At 54.5% G+C, this 21,352-nt stretch overlaps 5 protein-coding genes across 5 annotated transcripts; 2 read left to right on the top strand and 3 right to left on the bottom strand.

The window, feature by feature from the left end:
- Positions 1-418: 418 nt before the first annotated feature.
- PG998_005577 (uncharacterized protein) lies at positions 419-6,724 on the top strand (the record flags this gene model as incomplete). The annotated part of the gene is made up of 5 exons (XM_066872395.1): positions 419-670; positions 757-861; positions 903-6,167; positions 6,235-6,309; positions 6,374-6,724. The coding sequence occupies 5 exons, from the start codon at positions 419-421 to the stop codon at positions 6,722-6,724; spliced, it is 6,048 nt and encodes a 2,015-aa protein (XP_066732492.1).
- A 653-nt stretch (positions 6,725-7,377) lies between these two features.
- Positions 7,378-9,566, bottom strand: PG998_005576 (uncharacterized protein; the record flags this gene model as incomplete). Its single annotated transcript, XM_066872394.1, has 3 exons — positions 7,378-8,800; positions 8,862-9,251; positions 9,352-9,566. 3 exons carry the CDS (start codon positions 9,564-9,566, stop codon positions 7,378-7,380), a joined length of 2,028 nt encoding a protein of 675 aa, XP_066732491.1.
- A 724-nt stretch (positions 9,567-10,290) lies between these two features.
- On the top strand, positions 10,291-10,827 carry PG998_005575 (uncharacterized protein; the record flags this gene model as incomplete). The annotated part of the gene is made up of 1 exon (XM_066872393.1): positions 10,291-10,827. The coding sequence occupies one exon, from the start codon at positions 10,291-10,293 to the stop codon at positions 10,825-10,827; it is 537 nt and encodes a 178-aa protein (XP_066732490.1).
- An 806-nt stretch (positions 10,828-11,633) lies between these two features.
- PG998_005574 (uncharacterized protein) lies at positions 11,634-12,920 on the bottom strand (the record flags this gene model as incomplete). Its single annotated transcript, XM_066872392.1, has 1 exon — positions 11,634-12,920. One exon carries the CDS (start codon positions 12,918-12,920, stop codon positions 11,634-11,636), a length of 1,287 nt encoding a protein of 428 aa, XP_066732489.1.
- Positions 12,921-14,354: 1,434 nt separating this feature from the next.
- Positions 14,355-18,767, bottom strand: PG998_005573 (uncharacterized protein; the record flags this gene model as incomplete). The annotated part of the gene is made up of 5 exons (XM_066872391.1): positions 14,355-15,710; positions 15,767-16,860; positions 16,928-18,386; positions 18,442-18,544; positions 18,598-18,767. The coding sequence occupies 5 exons, from the start codon at positions 18,765-18,767 to the stop codon at positions 14,355-14,357; spliced, it is 4,182 nt and encodes a 1,393-aa protein (XP_066732488.1).
- Between the last annotated feature and the right edge of the window lie 2,585 nt (positions 18,768-21,352).

The following is a 21,352-nucleotide window of genomic DNA, read 5'->3' as shown; positions in this document are numbered from 1 at the left end:
GTTTTGAGGAATTGCCCATCCTCCGAGTGGGCAACCTTCTATTTTGCTTGGATGTCAGTTATCAGAAACCTCAAATTCCATCAGGATCCAATAGGCGCCCCCAAAAATGAAATCGGGGGCCGGACAGCAACTCCAAATTGATTTGACGGATGCCGACCTTAGCGACACATGATGTGGAGAAACCCTGCAAGTCACTGCAAGTCACCAGGGGGTTGCCTGCCACCAACAGACCGTCCAGCTAGCCAGATCGTATCAACAACAATCGATCAACTACACTCACTCTACCAGCCAACCACTTACCACATGAATTGATTTCCCTACGTAATCACTCTTTCTTCCCCCAAATGCCTTCTTGATTGAAACACCTCTATTTCCCCTCAACCCCCCTCCCCCTATAAGAGCTTACTTTTCCTTCCCAATGTCCTCGTCGCCCGACGCCGCCACCGGCGAACCGAGCAGCGGCTCGATCCAGCCGCCCATTGCCACGCCACGCACGAGCGCCGCCCGCAACCCGACGCACACCCCCGAGCTCGACCTCCCGAAACTGCAGTCGCTCCCGGCCGAGCAGCAAGACCTGTTCCTCCTGACCTTCGTCTCTACCCTGCGCGCCCATGTCCTGCAGCTGCCGCCCGACGACTGCACCGCCCAGCAGTTCTACCTCAAGAAGGAGGTCTTCCAGATCCTCAACCTCACGACCCCCCGCCCAGCCGCGTGGTGCGGAACAATGTTGGGCCCATTCTCGCCCACATCTTCGAGCACGGCGACCGCAAGCTCCTATTCGAGACCGTCAACGACCTCGTGAACCTTGTCGCCAACTCTAAGGCCAAGACCGACGCCGAGCTCCGTGCCCGCCATGCCGCCGTCGCCTGCCTGGGAGATGTCTACGCTGCCGCCGGCGATAGCGTCATCGGCCTCCACCCCTGGCCTGCTCGGCACTGCTGAAGCTGCTCAAAAACACGTCTGGCAACGCCGGCCTGCGGGGCGCCGTCTTGACCTCTCTCTCCAAGATTGTCGGCATGGTGGGGCCGAGCATCGACGAGACGATCGCACGCGACATATGGAAGCAGGCCCGGAACGTAGCGGCCGGCGACAAGGGCCACCTGGCCGTGGTGGCAGCCTGCCGCAGCATGCGGGCGCTATCTAAACACACACCCTATTTCCAGACCTCGGGCGACTTCGACAAGGTGACGGCTGCCTTGTTCAAAGCCATGGACTCGAGCTCTACCAGCGTACGCCATGCGGCCGCCGAGTGCCTCGCCGAGGCCATGGTTAAGAGCCATTCGGAACTTGGCGCGGCCGAGAACGCCAAGAACAAGAAGGGGAAGACAAAACAGAATAAGCGAATCTCCATGGCCCCGGGTGCGGGTCTTGCCGAGGAAGATGACTTGCCCACCTCGCGGCCCGGCAGTCCAGCACCTGGAGGCAAGAAATCCCAAGATCTCGTCATGTCACTCTTCGAAATGCTGCAAATCTTGTCGGGGCATTATGTGCGTATGTCCACCACCAATAAGGCCAGGGCGGCTCTAGCCGTCTGCTACGGACGAGTCCTCCGCAAGCTGGGGGAGAAGGTTGTCGAGGCCAATTACTTGAGAATAGTGGAGAATCTCACCATCGATATGCTGGGAAACCCCAACATCGCCAACAACCGGTACAGACTGCTGATCTCCCGGCGTATTGTCGACACTATTCTCCAAGACGTTGTGGGCCGCAAGATCCTGGGCGAGTCCGGCCAGATGACCGCGGCCAAGGTCGTCATCAACGACATCTTCAAAAACTACCCCCAAACTCTCAAAGAGCGACCGGAGCCCTCAAAACAGATGCTCATTGCAGCGCTTGGTGCAGTATCGTCATTGGTCGAATCGCTCGGCTCGGCCGCCAATAACTTCGCCGATCCCTGCCGGGATGGCCTACTGCAAGTCTTGCAGCACCCCAGTTACAGTGTCCAAGTCTACGCCTCCCGGTGTCTCAAGAGCTTCGTGCTGGCCTGCCCACAGCAGCTTCTTCCCTGCTTGTCTGTGTGTATGAACAGTCTCAGCCGCGAACTCTCACTACTTACTAGCGGGCGAAACTCCCCGAGAAGGTGCGTTGGGTTTGCGCATGGTCTGGCGGCGACGCTCAGCGCCAGTCCGTCCAGGCCGCTCTATGGATCGGTGGATATCAACAGTCGGGTTTTGTCCATGGCAACGAACCTCCTCAAATCAAGCGGAAAATCGGAATTACGCGTTTCGAGCACTCAAATCCAGGTGGCTTGGATACTCATAGGGGGCCTCATGTCTCTCGGTCCCAACTTCGTCAAGATCCATCTATCGCAACTTCTGCTCCTGTGGAAGAATGCACTCCCGAAACCCCTGGCCAAGGACAATACGTCCAGCCGCAGTCTGCTGGAAGCTTCGTTCCTTACCCATGTGAGAGAGTGCGCTTTGGGGTCGATCCTGGCGTTCCTCCAGTTCAACAGTCGGTTACTTACGGTAGATGTTTCAAAGCGGATTGCCACCATGCTGCAAAGTACCACCGCGTTTTTGAGGACTCTGCCATCCAAGAAGACCAGCGATGACATTTCCCAGCGGTTGACGCCGGCTCTGCAGCTACACGACTTGGAGCTGATGGTCCAGCGTCGTGTTCTGCAGTGCTATATCAAACTTGTCAATCAGAGTCCGGCTGGTGGTAGCGAGGCCCTGTTGCAATCCAACCTGCTCACTCTGGCCATTTCCCTATTTGCCGACCCGGAAAACTATGGCGCCAACTCCCTTGGTGCATCCATCGCCAACGTCGCGGGTGCTTTGGAGGCCGTGTGGGAGGTGGGAGACAATTCCGGCTTTGGGATCACTGGTCTCATTAACGGGTTCAAGCTGAAGAAGCTTCCGGGTCAGCAGCAGGAGTCCTCAGACGAGGAGCTCGCCAAGGCCGAGTCGGACGCCTTCAGTAGCATTGACGATCTCCTGAAGTCGCCCATTTGCCCCTCGTTGGAGCATGATGCCGCTGTCCTCTACGTAGGACTGTCCGACCAAGCACATCTCCCAGATCCACCAGCCACCGAGGTAGTCAACATGGCAATACAACTATTTGCCTTTGTTTTCCCATTGACTCCGGCCAAGGTTCAAGAGAGTATTCTCGAGCAGGTGGTCACATATCTTTCAGCTGGTACGCTGCAGCGTGATCCAGGTCGCAAAGCCGCCATGAATGTGAATGTCGCAGCAGCTCTGCTTTCTACCCTTCGAGTTACCGCTAAGGAGACTTCCTCTGCGCCTGGGGATGTTACAAACCTAGCGGTTGAAAGACTTCTCCAAGAGATCATCAGGAGTTTCGTCATCGACCCTGATCAGTATGTTCGCAATATGGGATATGCAGCCTTGGCTAGGCTATGCAACACCTGCGGGAATGCGTTCACCAACCACGAGATCAAACACCTTGTGGATACGATTGTGGGCAACAGAGAGCCAAGTGCCCGTGCCGGATGCGCCATGGCTCTCGGTAGCATACAGGCCAAAGTGGGCGGCATGGCTGCTGGCTATCATCTAAAGACCATTTTGGGCATTCTCATGTCTCTCTGTAATGACCCCCACCCAACTGTGCACTTCTGGGCTTTGGAGGCACTTTCTCTGGCTGCCGATGCTGCAGGTCTAGGATTCTCTTCATTCGTGCCTAGTACTCTGGGGATGCTTGCGCAGCTTTACCTTTCAGATACGCATCATTTGGAGCTATCGTCAGCCATTACGATGAATCTAGAGATGGAGCTCTCGACACCCGCCGCCATAGCACGCTGCGTCGACTCCTTGATAAATGTCCTCGGCCCGGACCTGCAGGAGTCGACCAAGTCGCGGGAGCTGATCCTCACCATGGTCGGCCAGCTTCAAGAGGAAGAAGACATACTCGTTCAGCGTGCCAGTTTGGGCTGCTCGGAACACTTGTCGCTTTATGCGCCCGGAAACATGATGTTTGCCGACTATGTAAAGCTGTTACAGAAATATTTTAATGGCGACGTGGGCATCCTCAGAGATGCTGCCGTGGATGGCCTGTATAACCTGATGAAGCGGAACTCCCGGGATGTTTTCGAGGCAGCAGATCCAGGACTCGAGGATCAGCTTTGGCTCGTACTGGACAGTGTACCAAGCCACGATGGCATCCGCAACATTATCCGCAACTGGATGCGTCAGACCTCACTGGAAGACACGGGGTCATGGCTCATACGTCTACAGGACGTCCTCCGTATGACAAGGCCCAAGGTCGTTGACAGCGCGGAGAATAGCTTTAAGAATCAGAGTGGCCCCGTCGATCTCCGTGACGAGGAGGTTGCCGGTTTTGCGGCGGCAGGCGGCGTTAGTGACGACAAGGAAGCTGCTGTAGGCGCCGAAGTCGAGCCGCTCCGGTGGCAGGTCCGAACGTTTGCCATCGGCTGCCTGAGTGAAATCTTCGCCTTGATCAACAAAGACATAGCGACCAACGGCGAATCACCGGCGCAGTCGGCGTTGCAGTCCAAAATTGCCGAGGTGGTGCGCATGGCCTTCTCCGCCTCTACGTCTAGCGTACTGGAACTGCGGATCTGGGGCTTGAAAATCATCGGCGCCGTGCTCCGCATGTTTGGCAAGTCGCCTGATCCTGATTTTGAGGAAGCCATGCTGCTGGAACAATACCAAGCCCAGATTAGCTCCGCCCTGACGCCGGCTTTCGCCGCCGACTCGTCACCCGAACTCGCGTCGGAAGCCGTCAATGTCTGTGCGGCCTTCATCGCCACGGGTATCGTGACGGACGTCGACCGTATGGGAAGAATCCTCAAAACGCTCGTATCGGCGCTCGAGAACTTTTCGAGCGAAGCTGAGCACGCCGGCATCGGCGATCTGCAAGGTCTCAGCTCCAACGCCCAAATCATGGTCAAGATGTCTGTTTTCTCGGCCTGGGCCGACCTGCAAGTGGCCAGCACCGAGCAAAAGTACCTCCACGACGTTCTCAAGCCGCACATCGGCAAGCTCACTCCTCTGTGGCTATCATCTCTTCGAGAGTTCGCTCGTCTACGATTCGAGCCCGACATCTCGATGACATTAGGACCCCCATCCCTCTCTGGCAGCCTGGATACCATCTACGCTGCCTTGAACCGCGAGACCTTGTTGAGGTTCTACCAAGATTCGTGGCTTAAACTTGTCGACGCTATCGCCAGCCTTATCGAGCAGGACAGTGAGTTCGTGTTTGACGCCCTCGACGGCAAAGAGACCGAGGGCGAGGGCATGCCGGCGAATGGCAAGTCCAAGGGTCCTGAGATCAACTACCGCGACGAGCCGGTGGCATTTTTCTTCGTTTTGTTCGGCGTCGCGTTTGAGGCGCTGGCCACGCGGCCGGGTCAGGCTGACTCGCTGGCCACGCAGGAGCAGACGCTGGAGATCCTGCAGGCTCTTAAGAAGATCGTGCATCCCAGTGTTTCCGGTCACGCCATCTACCGAGACGCTATCTTCTCCGAGACCATGGATCTCCTGGACCGCCTTGTGCTGACGGAAGGGCTCGACGTGCAAGCCGTCATTGTGGAGATCGCGCGCGCCTTGTGCGTAGCGCACCCATCGGCGCGGAAGAAAGAGCAACCCGACGCGGGCGGCGACCTGTCGGAGGACATCGAGCAGCTTTTTGAACTCACGCGCATCATTGTGCTCGTTCTGTCGGGCATGCTACCCAACCTGGTTGACGCCGGCCAGCAGCAGGTGCGCCACCAGCTGACAGAGGAGGCGGTGCTGCTGATTCGGGCGGGTCTCAGCGCCATCGTGGACGCGGCTGAGGTGTTTCCTGACATCATCAAGACGGACCTGCATGCTTGTATCATTCACATATTCGCCACTATCCTGACGACGCCAACGTGCCAAGACATCATCGTGCCGCAGGCCTTGCCTATGTTGAAGCGCTTCGTCGCGAGTATGTGCGGCGCCGAAAGCATGATGGTTATGGGTGGAGCGGCCCCGGACTACAGATCCCTCACTCACATCCAGCTCCAGGGCTGCTTGCGCCGCTTCATGTCGATTTATCTGAACGCGCAGAAGCGCGAGGGGCCCCACTCGCTCCAGTGTGTCAAGAACTGTCTGCTGGCCATCACCATCCTCTTCACGGGCGGGCAGAACCAGCTGGCAGCCAACGACCGCCTCGTCTCGCGCTTCCTTGACGAGGTGATTGATTGTTTGACGGACCGCATGGTGAGTTTTGCTTTGTTTCAAATCCTTCCATTTCTCAAGACGTATACTAACGTGCACAAAACTGCAGACTGCCAAGATCGCGGCCAATTGCGTGCGGTCGTTGCTCCTGCAGGCCTCGCCCACGGCGGCCGACCAGTCCATCGCGCGGTACCTCTTACCGCGCCTAATTTCCCTTTGTGACTAACACGGACCCGGATGACCCTGAGCACGCGCGCAAGTTGGTGGCCCTGTCGATGGCGCAGTACGTGCCGCACGTTGGGCCCGACCACGCGCAGATCGTCATGGCCGTGGTCGCGCCTACACTGCTGTCTAGAGCAGCTAGCGAGGGGCAAGGGGTCTACACCGAGACGAGCGCCCGCCTTCTCGAGATGGCGTCGGCGGACCAGACGGCCTTTAGGGGTATCGTGGCGGCTATGAGTGAGGGGCAGAAGGCCTTCATGGAGGAGGTCATCCGGTCCGGAAGGTCGCAACAAGGGGGCGTTGGTGCAGGGGATAAGTCCGGTGCGACAAATAGTGGACAGCCTACAATTGCGCTTAAGATGGATTTTGGGGTGTAGAGGAAGAAAGAGAAAGGGAAAAGGAAGAAAGAGATACCTAAGTATAGATGTGCTTTTGAGAAGCATGAGCCGATCATATATAGTACCTAGCTGAAATATGATAATGAGAGACGAAGGATAGGACAACCGCTACGATAATCTTTAAATCTGGATATGTTGCATCTCTTTAAGCTCCGTGTCCCTTTATGCTAGACATCATAAAAACTATAATCGTCGATACTTATATGTCGAGAAAATATTGAGAAAATATACAGGCCGCTATTAGAATTGACACAACATTATAACTGATGCTAAAATGGAGCCAAGCACCAGTCCCGCGTTCACAGCATGGGACACGGCTCCGCCAGCAGTAAGTGGCAGGATAGAACTCTGCGTAGGTGGGGTGGGATTGCGAGTAGTGCCGATTGCTGTAGTAACTGAAACGGGCGGACTACTATGCGCGGGTTCGGAGGTGAGTTTGGCAGCGATGGTGGCTGTAGGTTGACCATTTCGGCTAGACTCGGATGACGACGGTGAGGGTGATGCTGGAGAGGATGATGATGGAGTCACCACCAAAGTAGCGCTTTGAGTCTTCGCGTTTTTAATCTGGTATTCAGCAACGAACGCGGCAAATGCAGCGACCAATTCAGGGTTTGGTGCAGGGACTCCTGAGGCTACCAACCCCCGGTTGGCACGGTGGACGCAGGGACTGGTGGTGGCACGAACGTGTTGGGTTTCGGCGACGGGATCGCCGTCAAAAATATGACATGGGTTACGGTGACGGGTGCGGGAGCGGACGAAACAGCAGCAGAAGAAGAAGAAGGAGACCGCCATGCAGCAGCTCCACTGCTTACGGACGGCGGCGCTGCTGGCCACGTAACCTGGGCACCGGCTGGGCAGATGGTAGTGTAGGAGTCGATAGTCTTGGTCGTGGCCACCTCGCTCTGGTAAGCCACAGGACAGTTGGCCACCCCAGCCGCGCCGCACACGGTGATGGTGTAGGCCGCGGTTGAGTACAGGGTAGTGGTCACGAGGTGGGTTTGATTGCCAGGAAACGATGCATTCGCAAACGGGTATCTTCCGATCCCGTTCCCAGGCACTACTGCTGCCAGCGATGGTACAACGGTAGAAAGCCGAGGCGGAATAGTCGAAGACAAGCTCGGGTAATTCCCGGTAGCATTAGCCACCGCGGGCCGCGACGGAGAAGCCACTCGAAATGACTTCGAGAGGCTTGACAAAGAGGAGGCTGATGCTGCCTGAGAACAAGGTATGGTGACATGACTTGTATGGACAGTCGGGTATTTTCCGGGTCCGTTCAGAGACGCTGCGACTGCCCGTGCGGGTATGGGGCTGTACTTTGGGGTAATACTAGCTGCCGCAGGTAATGTTGAAAAAGCCAGTGGGTGAGATGCCGGGAGACCTGACAAGGAATACTCGACCTGGGAGTCAGATACGATCCTAATGCTAGTATGCACAACTGGGTAATTTCCGTTCCCCGTCGCGCCCAGGGGCAAGGATATCGCCAGGGATGGCACAGCGCTGGAGACGGTAGCCGGGAATTCAGTAGAGTTGGGATACTTTGAAGTCACGCTGGTAGCAACTGACGACAGGGACCTGGTCTGGGAGCCAGTCACGGCGGTCATTTGGCTACTTCTGCTTGCCGACGATTTGGTGGACACCATTGGCGAGGAAGAAGTCGCCTTCTTCGTTGTTTTGAGTGGTGCGGAGGAGGGCTTTTTGGATTTCCAGCATTGGGTGTGAGCCGGGGCGCTGAGCAGCGTGGTCGACACGGTGGGAACGAGACCTGTTGTCTTGTAGTCGATTTCGACGTCGAGCTTGGCATAGGCGCCAACGTTGAGATCGAAATACTCTCTGGTCTCGAGGGCGCAAGTGGGCGTGTCTTCGATCTCGGCGACGAACTCGACGAGGTTGGCATAGATGCCCATAGCCGCGCCGGCGCCGATGCCGAACTTCTTGCCGAGCTTCTTGAATTTGGCTTCGGCGCCCACCTGGACCCGGAGGCGTAGGTCGGCCTTGAAGGTAGCTTTGGTGCCCGTTTCGACCGTTATGGGCAGGGATTTGGTGCTCATGCCATCGCTGCCATGATGGATGAGTACGAGTTGCTTAGTGTTAAATGTGGGCACTGCACTGCACTTACAAGAAGTGATCCTTGACGTCGCCTTTGAATAGGTCGGTCTGCAAGAAGGCATCCTTGGCGATCTTAACTGTGAAGCCACCGGTCATGTCAATGCGGGCATCGAGATCAAAGACAAGATCGACAAAGAAGACAACACCGACAGTCAGACCTGGGTAATGAAGGCCGATTGGGGTGTTGGAAGCAAAGAGGGTGACTGATATGGTGGTGGCGGCAGTGGTGTTTAGACCGAGGAGGATGTGAGCCTCAACGTCATTGAACTGCAGTCGGAGCGAGGGGTGCAGTTTGTCCTCCCACAACTTGGCCGTGATGCTACCCTTGGTTTCGCAGTCGAGGCAGGTGATGGACAGGCCAACATTTTCGGCGCTCTTTTTCTGTTTTGAGGCGTAGTCACTTTACCCCCACAGTCTATTATTAGCTTGTTCCAGTTCCCGTGGAATCCTTCCAAGGAATATAAGCACTATATGATGCAGGATCGCCAACAAGCACGCACCCATGAAAGAGGACTTGGTGGTCCAATCTTTTGGCCATAGAGAAATCGGCCTTGAGCCGCCTCTGCAACTGCGAGGTATGGGCGAGATCGATACCTTCCTGGACCAGAGAGTCGGTCTGGTCGGCGCGCAGCATGCTTACTTCGAGGGGCGTCGGACTGGCAAGACAGCCGACGGCAAGGAGCAGTACGGCGGTAAAGGGTCGCTGGAACAACATGGTAATGAATGGACGCCTTCACAGAGGAAGAACTAGGCGGGTGGTAAATGAGCGTAAGGCAAGTCGATGATGGATTGCCAGCTGGGTGAAGGTAGTGGTGCTGTGCGCCCTTTTGTACCACGATAGAAGCCTCATGGAAGCCCGACAAGGATCGAGTTGGCGACAGGCATGGCGAGGCTGAGCACGTTGTGCTGCTTCTATATCCTTATATTGCATTTTGCATCCTTTGCATCCTTTTCCGAGACATAATATCGGCATCCTCCAGCTGCGCACCAACAGAGACGGTGGTAGTGGCGCATTAGATTGCAATGCCTGGTGGGGGTGACCATTGCCATCGCCAACCTGTCTAGGTTAATGAAAGCCGAGGAATGAGGCGGATCGGAGGACCCCTTTTCCTTTGTTTGGGCTGGCACACTCGGCCGAGTATAGAGGCAGCGATACGATAAATATTAGTAGATCGTGGTGTAAGTCGGCATGGATCGCCAAAATTCCATGCAGCAATGGGCTATGAGATAGGGGACCTGCAAACACAAGTAGGGAAGGTGTGTCTTCACATGCGCCTTCCTCCTGCGTAATGCAATTATGGAAGTTGCTGGCTGCTCCTTCCCTTGCGAGGCTCATTCGGCAGTGTCCATACACTGCATCCATGATCGAATCATCCACCAGATTCAGGTTTCTATCAATTATCTGCTTGTGCACATTTGCGGCTGAAAAGCAAACGACGATGTGTTCAACCGTCCAATTCACCTACAGCTGCGGCTGCGCATACGAGGTCGTCTTCGAGTGTCTGCTTCCCCATTTGCCCCACCACGTCCACCAGGACGTAGGGGAAGAAAGAGAAGCAAAAGACGAGAAAGAAAAGACTGCCGACGACAATGGCTATGGCAGACGCCGCATGAAGAGACCAACACCGAGAGTATCGCCCACGGAAATGCCCCCTACCCCCACTGTCGTCGTAGTGGCCACCAGTCTCGACGAGGAGTGTCAGGAATGCGCCGTCGGCCGTCACGACACTAGCACTGACAGCGACGACGGCAGCAGCAGCAGCAATAGTCATGGCTACCACGACCACCGTGATATGCCCGGCTCAATCTCTCCCTCGTCTGCCCGGGAAGGAGAAGTAGTAACACCGCCCGTCGAGAATATGTTACCGCCGCCGCTTCCCATCCGCTTGCGCCCTCATCCTCCTCAGCAAGGGCAGATACGGCGACCTCGTTTCCAGCAAAGGGGGAGCGAAACGGCCTCCGGGAGATACCCCTGAATATGGTGGCATGGCCTTTGGCAATAGATTCACTGCCATTCTATGATGACGTGTAGACGATTATACCATTGATGGAACACAATGAGGACAAGGAAACTCGCACTCCCATACTTGCTTGGCTTTTGCCTGGGTTATGTGCATGCGTTACGCCACGGATCTTTATGGATGGTATCCGGGCATGGGATGGTGGGAAACAGGGGTTAGGGTTTCAAAACGATCGTGAGCTCCATTGCCTAACACACCCCGAGTGAACATGTCTGGGAGTGCATCAGTTAGGTGTACATGAACATGACGAAGCCACATACACATGCGCATCTAGAAACCATGTCGTTGTTTTATTGCGCCCTCCCCATTTCCTCTCGGCCCATTTGTGTCATCTCTCGTGTATGTTTTTGCGAAACAACTAATGTGGGTTTCACCTTGGTCTTAACTGCCACCGCTTTCCATCGAAGTAAGCAGCCCCCAATACTGAATTCCTAGTAAGCAATGGATGGTGACGAAAATCCGTCTATCCGTCCCAATTCCATACCGAAATATCTGACTCGGCTCTATGCATGTACATCTTCCGCATAAAGGCTATCGTAACACATGCAATATGCGAAACATGTAAATGGTACAACCGTAAGGCTTTGGAAAACCCCTAATACTTCAGGGACCAAAACTCTTCCTAATCTACCAACCGACCGATCCGCACCCAAGCCGCCGGTCCATCCTTACTTTTTCCAAACCTATGTAGTGGCATTTCACCCCTTTGTTTACGGACAGACCAATCAAAGGAGATAAAATACTCATATAAAATGTGTCAATCAACTCCTGCGACTTATCTCAGCAGCGGCCTCCTCTATCCTCCTCGACGCATCAAGAGCGGCCGAAGCGGCCAGACGTTGCAGAGCCTCCCGGTCCGGGGTAGAAGGCGCCGCGGCAGCATATTGAGGTTCTTGCGGCTGCTCCTGTGAAGATGGTGCTGATGTCGATGTTGGTGACGTTGTCATAGACGATCTTCTGGGTTCTTGGATAGCGATGGGGATATAGCCGCCCTGGCTAGTCTGCGACAACACGGACCGTCCCAAGGGCAGCGCCTTCCGCGGTGGAGTCTGCTGATGTTGCTGTTGTTCGCAATTCTCTTCTTTCGACAACCGCCTCTGTTGCGCCGGGAGTTGCGCCGGGATCGGCTGATGCTGCTGCTCCTTCATTGATGAAGATGGAGATGAAGATGGCGGCGCAACCCTGACAGCAGCAGCAGCTCTGGCCTGTTGCTGTTGCTGTTGTCGCTGCTGTTGCGACGGCGACTGTGACTGCCACGAGGCCAGAGGCAGCACGGAACGCCGCTGCAGCCGCTCTAACGGAACGTCGGTCTGGCCCGTCCGGACCTTGTAGCGGGCCAGGCCAAGACGTAGCCGCAGAATCTCGGCCTTTTGTCGAGCCTGCTCGCGCGTCAGGCGTGGAGACTGCGAAGAGGGCGATGTTTGTGTGGAAAAAGAAGCAGCGGTTGCCATGGGGCTTACTTCTTCTTGCCGTGAGCGGTCGTCTGGTTCCGTGATAGTGGTGAGTTGGGAAAGGTTAAGAGCGGAGCTGTCAAATATAGCAGATGTCTCCTCAGGCGAGTGCGATCTTTGCCTTTCCTGACCCGCCGCCGTCATCGCGATCTCCTCTTCTCTTGATGTTGTGGTCGCAGCTGTGTCGGGTAAGCCTGTCGGTGCTGCTGCCATTTTTGTTGCTTTTACAGGCGTTGTTGCCGCTGCTGCTCTCCTGGGTTGCGGAGATGAGGATGCGGTAGTCGAAGAAGAAGAAGGGGTCGTTGTTGCTGCTGATATGCAGGCCCTCTTTGCCGGGGGTGTTCCTGCTTGTTGAAGTGGATGGAAATTATTATCGTCCCCGCCCTCGATAACCAGTGCCCGTTTGGAGGATGGAGATGGAGATCCTCCTATCACGGATGTTGCTTTGCTGTATACGTGAAGCTGAACAGAGGCCTTGGCGGCGCTCAAGCGCGACGACGATGGCGACAGCTTGTTGTTCAAGCCGGCGGCGGTGGGCGAGTTTGAGTTGATGTTCAGCGGCGCCAATGCACGTCTTTTGGTCGGAGAGGCATCCATGGCTTTCTCGTATGGTGTTACTGAAGGTTCCGTCTGCTCTTGTCTCTGCTTTCCCTCGTGGGTTCGTTGTCAATTCACTACAAGAGTCAAAGAACCAAAGAAGTCAGGTTATAGTCCCAGTAATTGCAGGCGGCGCTGGAGGGGTTGATTAGGCGTGTTCCAAGTGAATGCGACAGAACGATTGGATGGGGTCAAAAAGAGGGAATGGAGCAATAAATGAACCAGCGAGGCCTGCCGGACTACTATTCTACAACCAAATCAAAGTTGTTAGAAAACAGTTCCAATGCTCGAGAATGAGGATGTGATGGGATGTGGGAAGGGAAACCAGAGAGCATAGCAATAGGTAAATTACTTGTACTCGCCGGGGCGCGTTTCCTTCGTCGCGTCTCGAGAGCTTGTAACCTAGGTGGGAAATGTAGAGCGACCGGGGTGTTAGGTGGAGGAGCTGTTCATGATGAGTTTATGCAACCTCTGCTTTAGAGTGTTGAGTTGGCTTGCAGCACGTGTCTTGAGCGCTGGAGCGCCAAGAGCTTTTATGAAATAGTTTATAGGGCCTGCTGAAGCACTGCTCAGCCCCTGTCGCTTTATGCAGTCCAATTTCAGGGTCTCGTTCGTACCTCCCAGCCCCGCCACGCGCCGCGCCTGCACTAGCTTTCTGACGTTGTTGGATATTGTGTTTGAGATGTGCTTATTGTCCGTAATTCACACAGCATACATATTACCGCATGCCTTCATGGTTGAATTAAGGAAGCCGAACAGTAGTAACAGCAATCATCTTATCACTAGACCTCCATGAGGCACGGCACGCCGATACATATCATCTCTCCTTTTACAGGTGTCATAAAACCTCGTCCCGCTATCCCCCCTTCAACGTACGATGTTTTGTATGTTCATGATGCAAGACACAACAAACAAGATGGAAATAAAATAATAATAATAAATAACAACAAAACAAGATCCCAATCCCAATCCCCTCTCGTAATCTTAGATCTCAACTCCAATGCTACCAAGTCCATGGAAACCAATATCATAGTACTAGAAAGTGAAAAGGCCATAAAAAAAGGACCCTATTCGCAAAAACGCCACCGAACGGTCATTGCTTTCCCCTTGCTGTCTCCATAGACGCCGGACCCCAGCTCATTCAGCCCCATGCTTTTTGACTATTATCCCCCACCTTCAATTCCCAGGCTCGCTAGAACGTAGGGTTCTATAAGGCGACTTGGCTGTTATGATACTCTCGCAGCATAGCGTCGGTCACCTGACGGCCTGTGTGGGATAGCTGCGCAACCATGAGGTTCTGTACTTCTTGCTCGACGTGGTGAGATCTTTGAACTTTCGAACCGGTTATTTTCGGAGGGGGCATCGCCCAAGATAATGGCGTTGTCCGTGGCCTCACTTCAATTCCCTTCTACACGGCCAGAACTAGGCTGATTCTCAGCCAGACGTGTTCAGCGAGTACATTGAAGTGTCCAGGGCAAAAGGCTTATTGAAATCCTGGTTGACTTCGTCCCACGAGGTGAAGCCGGCTAGGGCAGAGTTGTCCATGCCCATCGGCTGTGCTCCGTCGAACATACTCATTTCCATGTCCATTGCACCCATGTTCACGAAGCTGTCGCCCTCAAACGGTTGCCACGTATCGAGGCCGAGGTCCAAGCGAACGTCCAGCGCCACTCCTTCTGACACGTCGCTGTTCGGCTCCGACGAAGCACTGTCCTTGCTGGATTCGGGCGTGTCATTAGGTGTGATCGATCGGTACACACCCATGTCCATAATGGCTCCTCCACCGCCGGACTCGAACCCAAACTGGAACAGCTCTTGCGGGTCGATAGTGTTCATTCCAAAGCCGAAGTCGATGTTGTGCGACGGCACAGGCGTGTGGCTCTCAGTCTTTATCATGGTCCCATCAGAGCGCTGCTGCTCAACCGCCTTGCTAGGTATACCCTTCGCTGCACCAGGTTTGGCTTCGCTTGAGCTCTCGGACCGCTTCATCGACGTTTCACGGGCCATCGAGGTAGCTCCTGCCGGGGAAGCGCCTTGCTCTGGCACACTGGTAGGAGCCACAGAAGTAGACTTGCCATTGGCATCCAGGCCAAGTGCGAATGCAAGATTCTCTGAGGCGAATCTTGCGGGATCCTCGAAGGGCTTGGTATGCTCTTCTTGGTAATGGACACGGCTTGCTTCTTCGGTAGCAAAGCCGATGCTGTTTGCCTCGCAATCGGGCATGGCGCACTGGAACTGGGCCTTGGGCACTGTCTTCATCTCGGCCGACTGCCCTTGTTTCAGCATCTGCGGCGACGCTTGCTTGCTGACTTGTGGTGAAACACTTGCGCTGGCTGTCGTTTTGGGCTTCTTCCGAGAAGTCGGCAGGTGCAAGTTCTCTGCCGTGATAGCGGGCTTGTTGCCATAAGAAGGCAGCCCGTGCGGCGAAGGGGCACCGAGAGGGAAAGGAGGCTGACTCGTTGTGGGAGCAGCCGGAGGCACGCTCTTCTGCCTCTGCATTTTACTCAGTGCCTGGCTATTCTTCTCGAGGTTAGCTGCGTTGAGGGGCACCGGCTGGGCGGGCTGGGCGGTGGATGTTTGCCCGGGCGTCGTTTGTTGCGCTGTAACCTCGGCCACGTTTTGCTGAGAGGCACTCTTCCGAATCGCTTGAGGGAAAGAGGCAGCCAAGTCCTTAGCAATACTCTCCATCATAGCCCGCACTTGCTCCAAGTCTTTTGGCTTAACAGAAAATATTTCCTTGGGAGTCGTCATCTTTTCACCATCCTTGAACTGCCGTACGAGGCGCATACGCTGTTTAAGCTGTTAGCTGCGCAGTTTAAATCCATGTGAAGAAAGAATTGACTGACCATCCTAAAGAACATCCTAGCGCGGTTGTCGTCATGGGTAAGCGAGTACCACCGACCTAGAGCTCTTCCGAGCTTGCTCATTTCAAACACCATGCGTTGGATTTTTGTCGTCATATCGGCATGTTGCTCTTGGTTCATGATGACATCCTGCAGTTGTTCATTGTTAGACGCTCGCTGCTCCTCGGCCCCGATCTGCCTCAGTCGCTCAATGTCTTCTTGGTTGGTTTGTGATGGCTGCGCCTGTGCCGCAGCCCGATGGCTCCTCATCATCTGTTCATACTTGGCCCTCTGGTCGGGCGCCAGGTTCGCGAGCTGAGCCTGGGTGAGAATAAGAGGTTTGCTGGAAGGCGGAACCTGCTGAGACGGCGGGCGTTGCATGGGAGCAGCCGGCGTATTGGGTACGTCAGCCGCATCATCTGTGCTTGGACGCTTGAGGTTGTTTTTCGGCGGCACAGCTGGGGACACGTTCTGCTGAGGCGTTTGGCGGCTGTTCGATGGCTGTTGCTGGGTACTGATCCTGGCAGCAGGACCCGAGGGAGTGGCCTCAACACCTGCATTCTGCCCAGGTCGTGGCATAGCACCTGGCCCAGCCGAAGGAGGTAGGTTCGAAGGTGCTGTGCCTCCAGGTTGCGGTGCAAACTGAGGAGCTTGTCCGGGCATCTGCATGCCGAACTTTTGCCTGATCTGGTGCTGCTTCATCTGCACCAAGTAACTCCTGATTTTGGCCTCGTCCCATGTCTTGAATCTATCGTGCCTCCTTGCCGTCTCGATTTCAGGCCCTGAGACCTGTATGGTCGCAAAGGCTTGAGCTAGTTGAGGAGGAATCGCCACTTGTGGAGGGGCTGCGCCGGGAGCTCCAGCACCCTGGGGAGCCTGTTGTCCACCCGGCCCTTGTGCCATTTGAGGCTTGTTGGCCAGTGCGGCTCGGAACTGCTGCAACTGGAAGGCGAGAAGTTGATCGGGCACATTGGGGGGCAACGGTTGGGTAGGTATCCATTGCTTTAACTGACCCCACTTCTTGATCTCAGGGGGTATGGCCGGTAGTTGAGCAAGCACGCGGGGGGGGACATCCATATTGTTCATCATAGCCATAGCTTGGGGGTTGTTTGGTAGCTGATGTTGGTTCTGCGTACTTCGCATTCTGTTGAGCTGTTGTTGAACCATCATAGGGTTCTGCGAGTTGGCTCCCCGCGGCGCCGTTTGGTTGGGGCATGTTGGGGTTGTTGCCTTGCGTAAACTGCGGCATACCATTACCCTGTCCAAATTGCCCTGGCTGAGGTTGCTGGCGGCCAGCGGCCTGGGCTCCCCGACTCGCACTCCACTTCGCCAGCATCTCATTCACCCTTTCCACCGACTGGGTGTGGAAGCCTTCACGCATCTGCGGAGGCATTTGCTGCAGCATGGCATTGATCATCTGTTGGCGGACAGCTGGGTTCATCTGAGGTCGTTGGTTTCCTTGGTTGAAGCGGGGATCCAAACCCTGCCCAAACGCCGCATTCCCTTGTTGATTCATGGGAGATTGCTGGTTGGGTCTCATGCCCGCTACAGGAGGGTTGGGTCCGACGGGAGCATTGAGAGTGGTCATGGCTGGGCTTTGAGAGACTCCCCCAGGACCGCTGAGCCCACCAGGTTGGCCTTGCATTTGCGCCTTAGCCTGGGCCTGGGCGCGGATCTGCGCTTGTGACTGAGCCGCAGCCTGGTCCATCTTGAGCTGCTGTGCCTGCTGAAGATTGAACTGCTGCTGGATGTGTGGGGGCCGTCCATTTTGATTTGGGATCTGCTGGTTGTTTCCCTGGTTTTGTCCCTGAGCTCCTCCCATCGGTTGGGGCGTAGCATTACGGCCAGGGCCTATGCTTGCAGGCACGACCATCTGGCCTGCCTCCTGGGCCAGCATGCCTGCTTTCTGCTGGTTGATTATCTCATTAGAAAAGGGGCCAAGGTCGCCACCAGGCTGCTGACCCTGTTGGCTCATATTTCGTTGTTGCTGGGCTTGCATCTGCATCGCTGAGTTCATGGCGGCATTCGGGTGCATGCCAGGCTGCCCCTGCTTACCAGCTGCTTGCAACAGCATCTGGTTTTGAAAGAAGACCAACAACGGGTCCTGGCCTTCAGCTTGGAGTCGCTGCAGTTGATGCTGCGGCATCTTGCTCTGGACCATTGCGCGTAGATGCCTTTTCTGGTCCTCGGGTGTAGTCTGGAGCTTAGCCAGAGCAAGTTGATGGGCCTTGGCTCTAGCTTGCGGGGGTATGGAATTCCCATTCATTTGCGGCCCTCCTTGAGGATGCATCGGTGAGGTGCCCATCTGCATCGCCTGCATATTGGGGTTCATGGGGTTGCCTCCCATGTTCGACATGCCCATGCCCGGCTGCTGAGGCTGTTGCGGGATAGGTGATGCTTGCATCGGTTGTTGTAGGTGTTGGAAGCCTTGCGGCGACGGCTGAACCATTCCTCTTGACATCTGATGCATCGCATTCTGATTCATGAACATCTGGGCCTGTGCCTGCGCATGCGCTTGAGCGGCCACTTGCTGGTTCAGCGAGTTTTGCAAATGTTGTTCATTTGCCTGACGTTTCCGAAACAATTCCTGTATTCTCTGGGAAACTTTGGATTCATATGTGGGCTGCCGCAGAGTTAGTATTTAAGGAGCCACTGGTGTATTCAATGGAAACGCTCACCTTATCCGGGGAAGTTTGAAACGCTTCTCTCTCGAAGTTAATGCCAGTGTGGACCAATTGTTCTGTTTCCAGTTGTGGTAAAGCCAGAAAGGAGTTGGAGATGCTGTGATGGGTGTTAGCAGTGAAGAAGTCATGCGTTCACTGGTGACTACATACAGGTTCATAGCGTTGCCAACTCGCTGGTTCAAGTGGACCGAGTTTTGCCAGCCTTGTGTATGGATGGGATTTTGTACCATTGTCCGGTACACAGCAGCCGACAATTGTTGGGTGCCCGGCCGGGCTCTTCCTTGGCCCGCAGCGCCCATCTGGGGCATGTTGGCGGCCATGGCCGCAGTCGATTTAGATTTGTACAATATACAGTTGTCGCAGAGTCCTTTTCAGAGAAATGCAAACAAGTTGCGGAATCGAGTCCAGAAAGGCAGGGTGGTCAGAAGATCAGTGCTGCCTAAAGTGATACGCAGTCGTCCTTTTATCTCATTGGTGCCGCCAGGAGGCTCCAATCGCGGCTGTGCTGTAGGACTCGCGAAGAAGTAAATCGGCCGACGTGCAGACCACGGGACTTTCTAGATTTAACGGATTAGAGAGCTGCAGACCGGCTATTCGAGAGAAAACGAAGAAAAACTTGTTGTCGCTCCCAACATGTATGCATCCAGAGCAGCGAAGATATGTGAGATTATAGGGATCAGTCGTACCAATTGTGCTCGCAATAACCGTTTCCTCGACGGTTAGTACGGCGCGATCCTGTTTAACGATCCAACGAAACTGGACGACGCGTTCGTATACGAATGTGTGCAGAAGTCCGACGAGCAATAGTCAATGTCAAATGAGTTTGCAGTGTGTATCGTCCACATGAGTATTGGGTGAAGGTAACAGGTGTGCAATAGCTGGGCGGCAGCTATGTAAGATGGTCCTCGACAAGCTGGATGCACACTAAACCTGAGTGGAGGTGGAGGCGGTCGCTAGAAGGAGAATATGGAAGATGATCCTAGCCAGGAGCGTTAGCGGATTATTCTTTGGAGAAGGTCTGCCAACACACGAATAAGCGAGCAACGAAAGTTGATTATCGTAATGCTTTGCAAATTCAAGATCAGTATGAACATCAAAGGGCTCGTACCACACTAAACGGCTCTTGTTTTGGCCACGAGGAAAAAGGAGCGCGCAGTGGCGACTGTGGGCGAAATGCGAGGTGCTGGGTTCTTGCGGCTCGAGTGGTAGAATTGAAAGTAAATCGAAAGAGTTTTACTCGTCGTATCGTCGATGGTTGGATGTATTAGATTGTAGTCGTCGCCGCCGTCGTTCTCGTCGTTGTAGTGGATGTGGATGTGGATGTGGTCGTTCTTTTCTTTCTTTCCCTCCCTTCCTTTCCTTCTTTCTTTTCAGAGCGGATGTACCAAGTGGGAGTGTGAAAGCGAGAGGGACAGACAGACACGTCAATCAGCTCGCCGGCAGTCAGTCGCAGCGGCACGCAGTGTTGGGGCTTCAACACGGTGAAGGCTTCTGCTTCTGCTTCGGCAGCGATGTTACCAGTGAGTTGTTTGAGAGGAGGGTGGTGGTGGGAAGAGAAGGTAAAAGGCAAAAGGCAAAAGGCAACGTCCGGGCACTGGTTGCTGGTGCTAGGAAGCGTGTGAGTTTAGAGTGTAGAAAGAGAGCGAGTAGAACCATGAATCAAATATTGGCAAAAGTGGGCACCTGGGGATCTCCCACTGCCAGCGTCTTGAGTCCAGGACTTGACTGCAAGCCTGACTGCTGAATGGCCAGCGCTAGCCAGGGCCCCCGGCGTCCAACTGCCCTAGGACGGGAAGTACCCAGGCCCCTTCATGTGCGTACCTGCCACCCGCGTTTCATGTACCGATTCGTACCGTGTGTGAGGGGTCCAACACTGTATCTACTTCATTCATCGCACTCCAGTTGATACTTGTATATGCTAATATAACCAACTCAATGAGTAGAAGGGCGGTATTCGGCCTATCTGTTGGTGGCAACACTCAAGTATATTCTGCACACACATTGAACATACGAGAATTGTCAATAGGATCTGAGTGGCTTGGTCGGTCGTGGAAGAGGATAAGTCAGTCGGACGAGGACACTACTGGAACAGAGGGAAAGTGGTGAGTGGTAGGGAAATGGAGCCCGGCCATTGAGCAGCCAAGTGTGTGTGCAAGAAAAGGGTACTTCCTCCTCGACTACTTACAGCAGTGCGACATTGATATCAGCATTACGGAAGTGCACAGTCCAATAATCTGAATCAACCTATCTGGACTGACCTTGCGGCCCCTGCCTCTTCAGTTCGAATCGTCCCGTCCTGGCGCAGTATCCTGAGTCGTTTCTGCTATCGCAACTCAAGTCATGTGAAGAGCGAGATGTCGTTGATGGCGGCATATGCATTTTGGATCGCAGATCATGCCCAAGTTGGTATTAGAAGGGAAATCGAAGCTACCGAACTAGATGGCGAAAAGCAACTAGCCGATTAACATTACGGAGTATCACCTTCACAATTGCAATGTACCCGACGACAATGACGGACCTCCACTGGGCGTAACCCATGAACCAAGAAATGAATACATCAATGTCTGTATATTATAGATGTCATTCCCTCATGGAATGAGGGACAACATAAGGAAGGGTCCAGAAACATGGGTGGTGGTCGTGATGCAACGAATTAAACGCGCGTTTTCCCTTAAGCCCCAAACAGACCCGAACGTTGCAACACAGAAAAATAGACCAGAAGACAACTGAGAGAGAAGATAGAATAAGAGGTGATAAGATGGGATGTAGCTACACGTAGGACAAGCTACGAAAGTACTGTCCTTCTATTACTGAATCCTCCTCCTTTCAAGTGTACGTGCACTATCAAGATGGAAGGCTCTCTCTTGTACCAAGTTTATGTACGTGGCATACACGCGAGAGAATC

This window comes from Apiospora kogelbergensis (assembly GCF_038363985.1).
Source record: "Apiospora kogelbergensis strain CBS 113332 chromosome Unknown utg000003l_segment0_segment0, whole genome shotgun sequence".
Classification (NCBI taxonomy): domain Eukaryota; kingdom Fungi; phylum Ascomycota; class Sordariomycetes; order Amphisphaeriales; family Apiosporaceae; genus Apiospora; species Apiospora kogelbergensis.
This window is presented reverse-complemented; position numbering and strand designations above follow the sequence as displayed.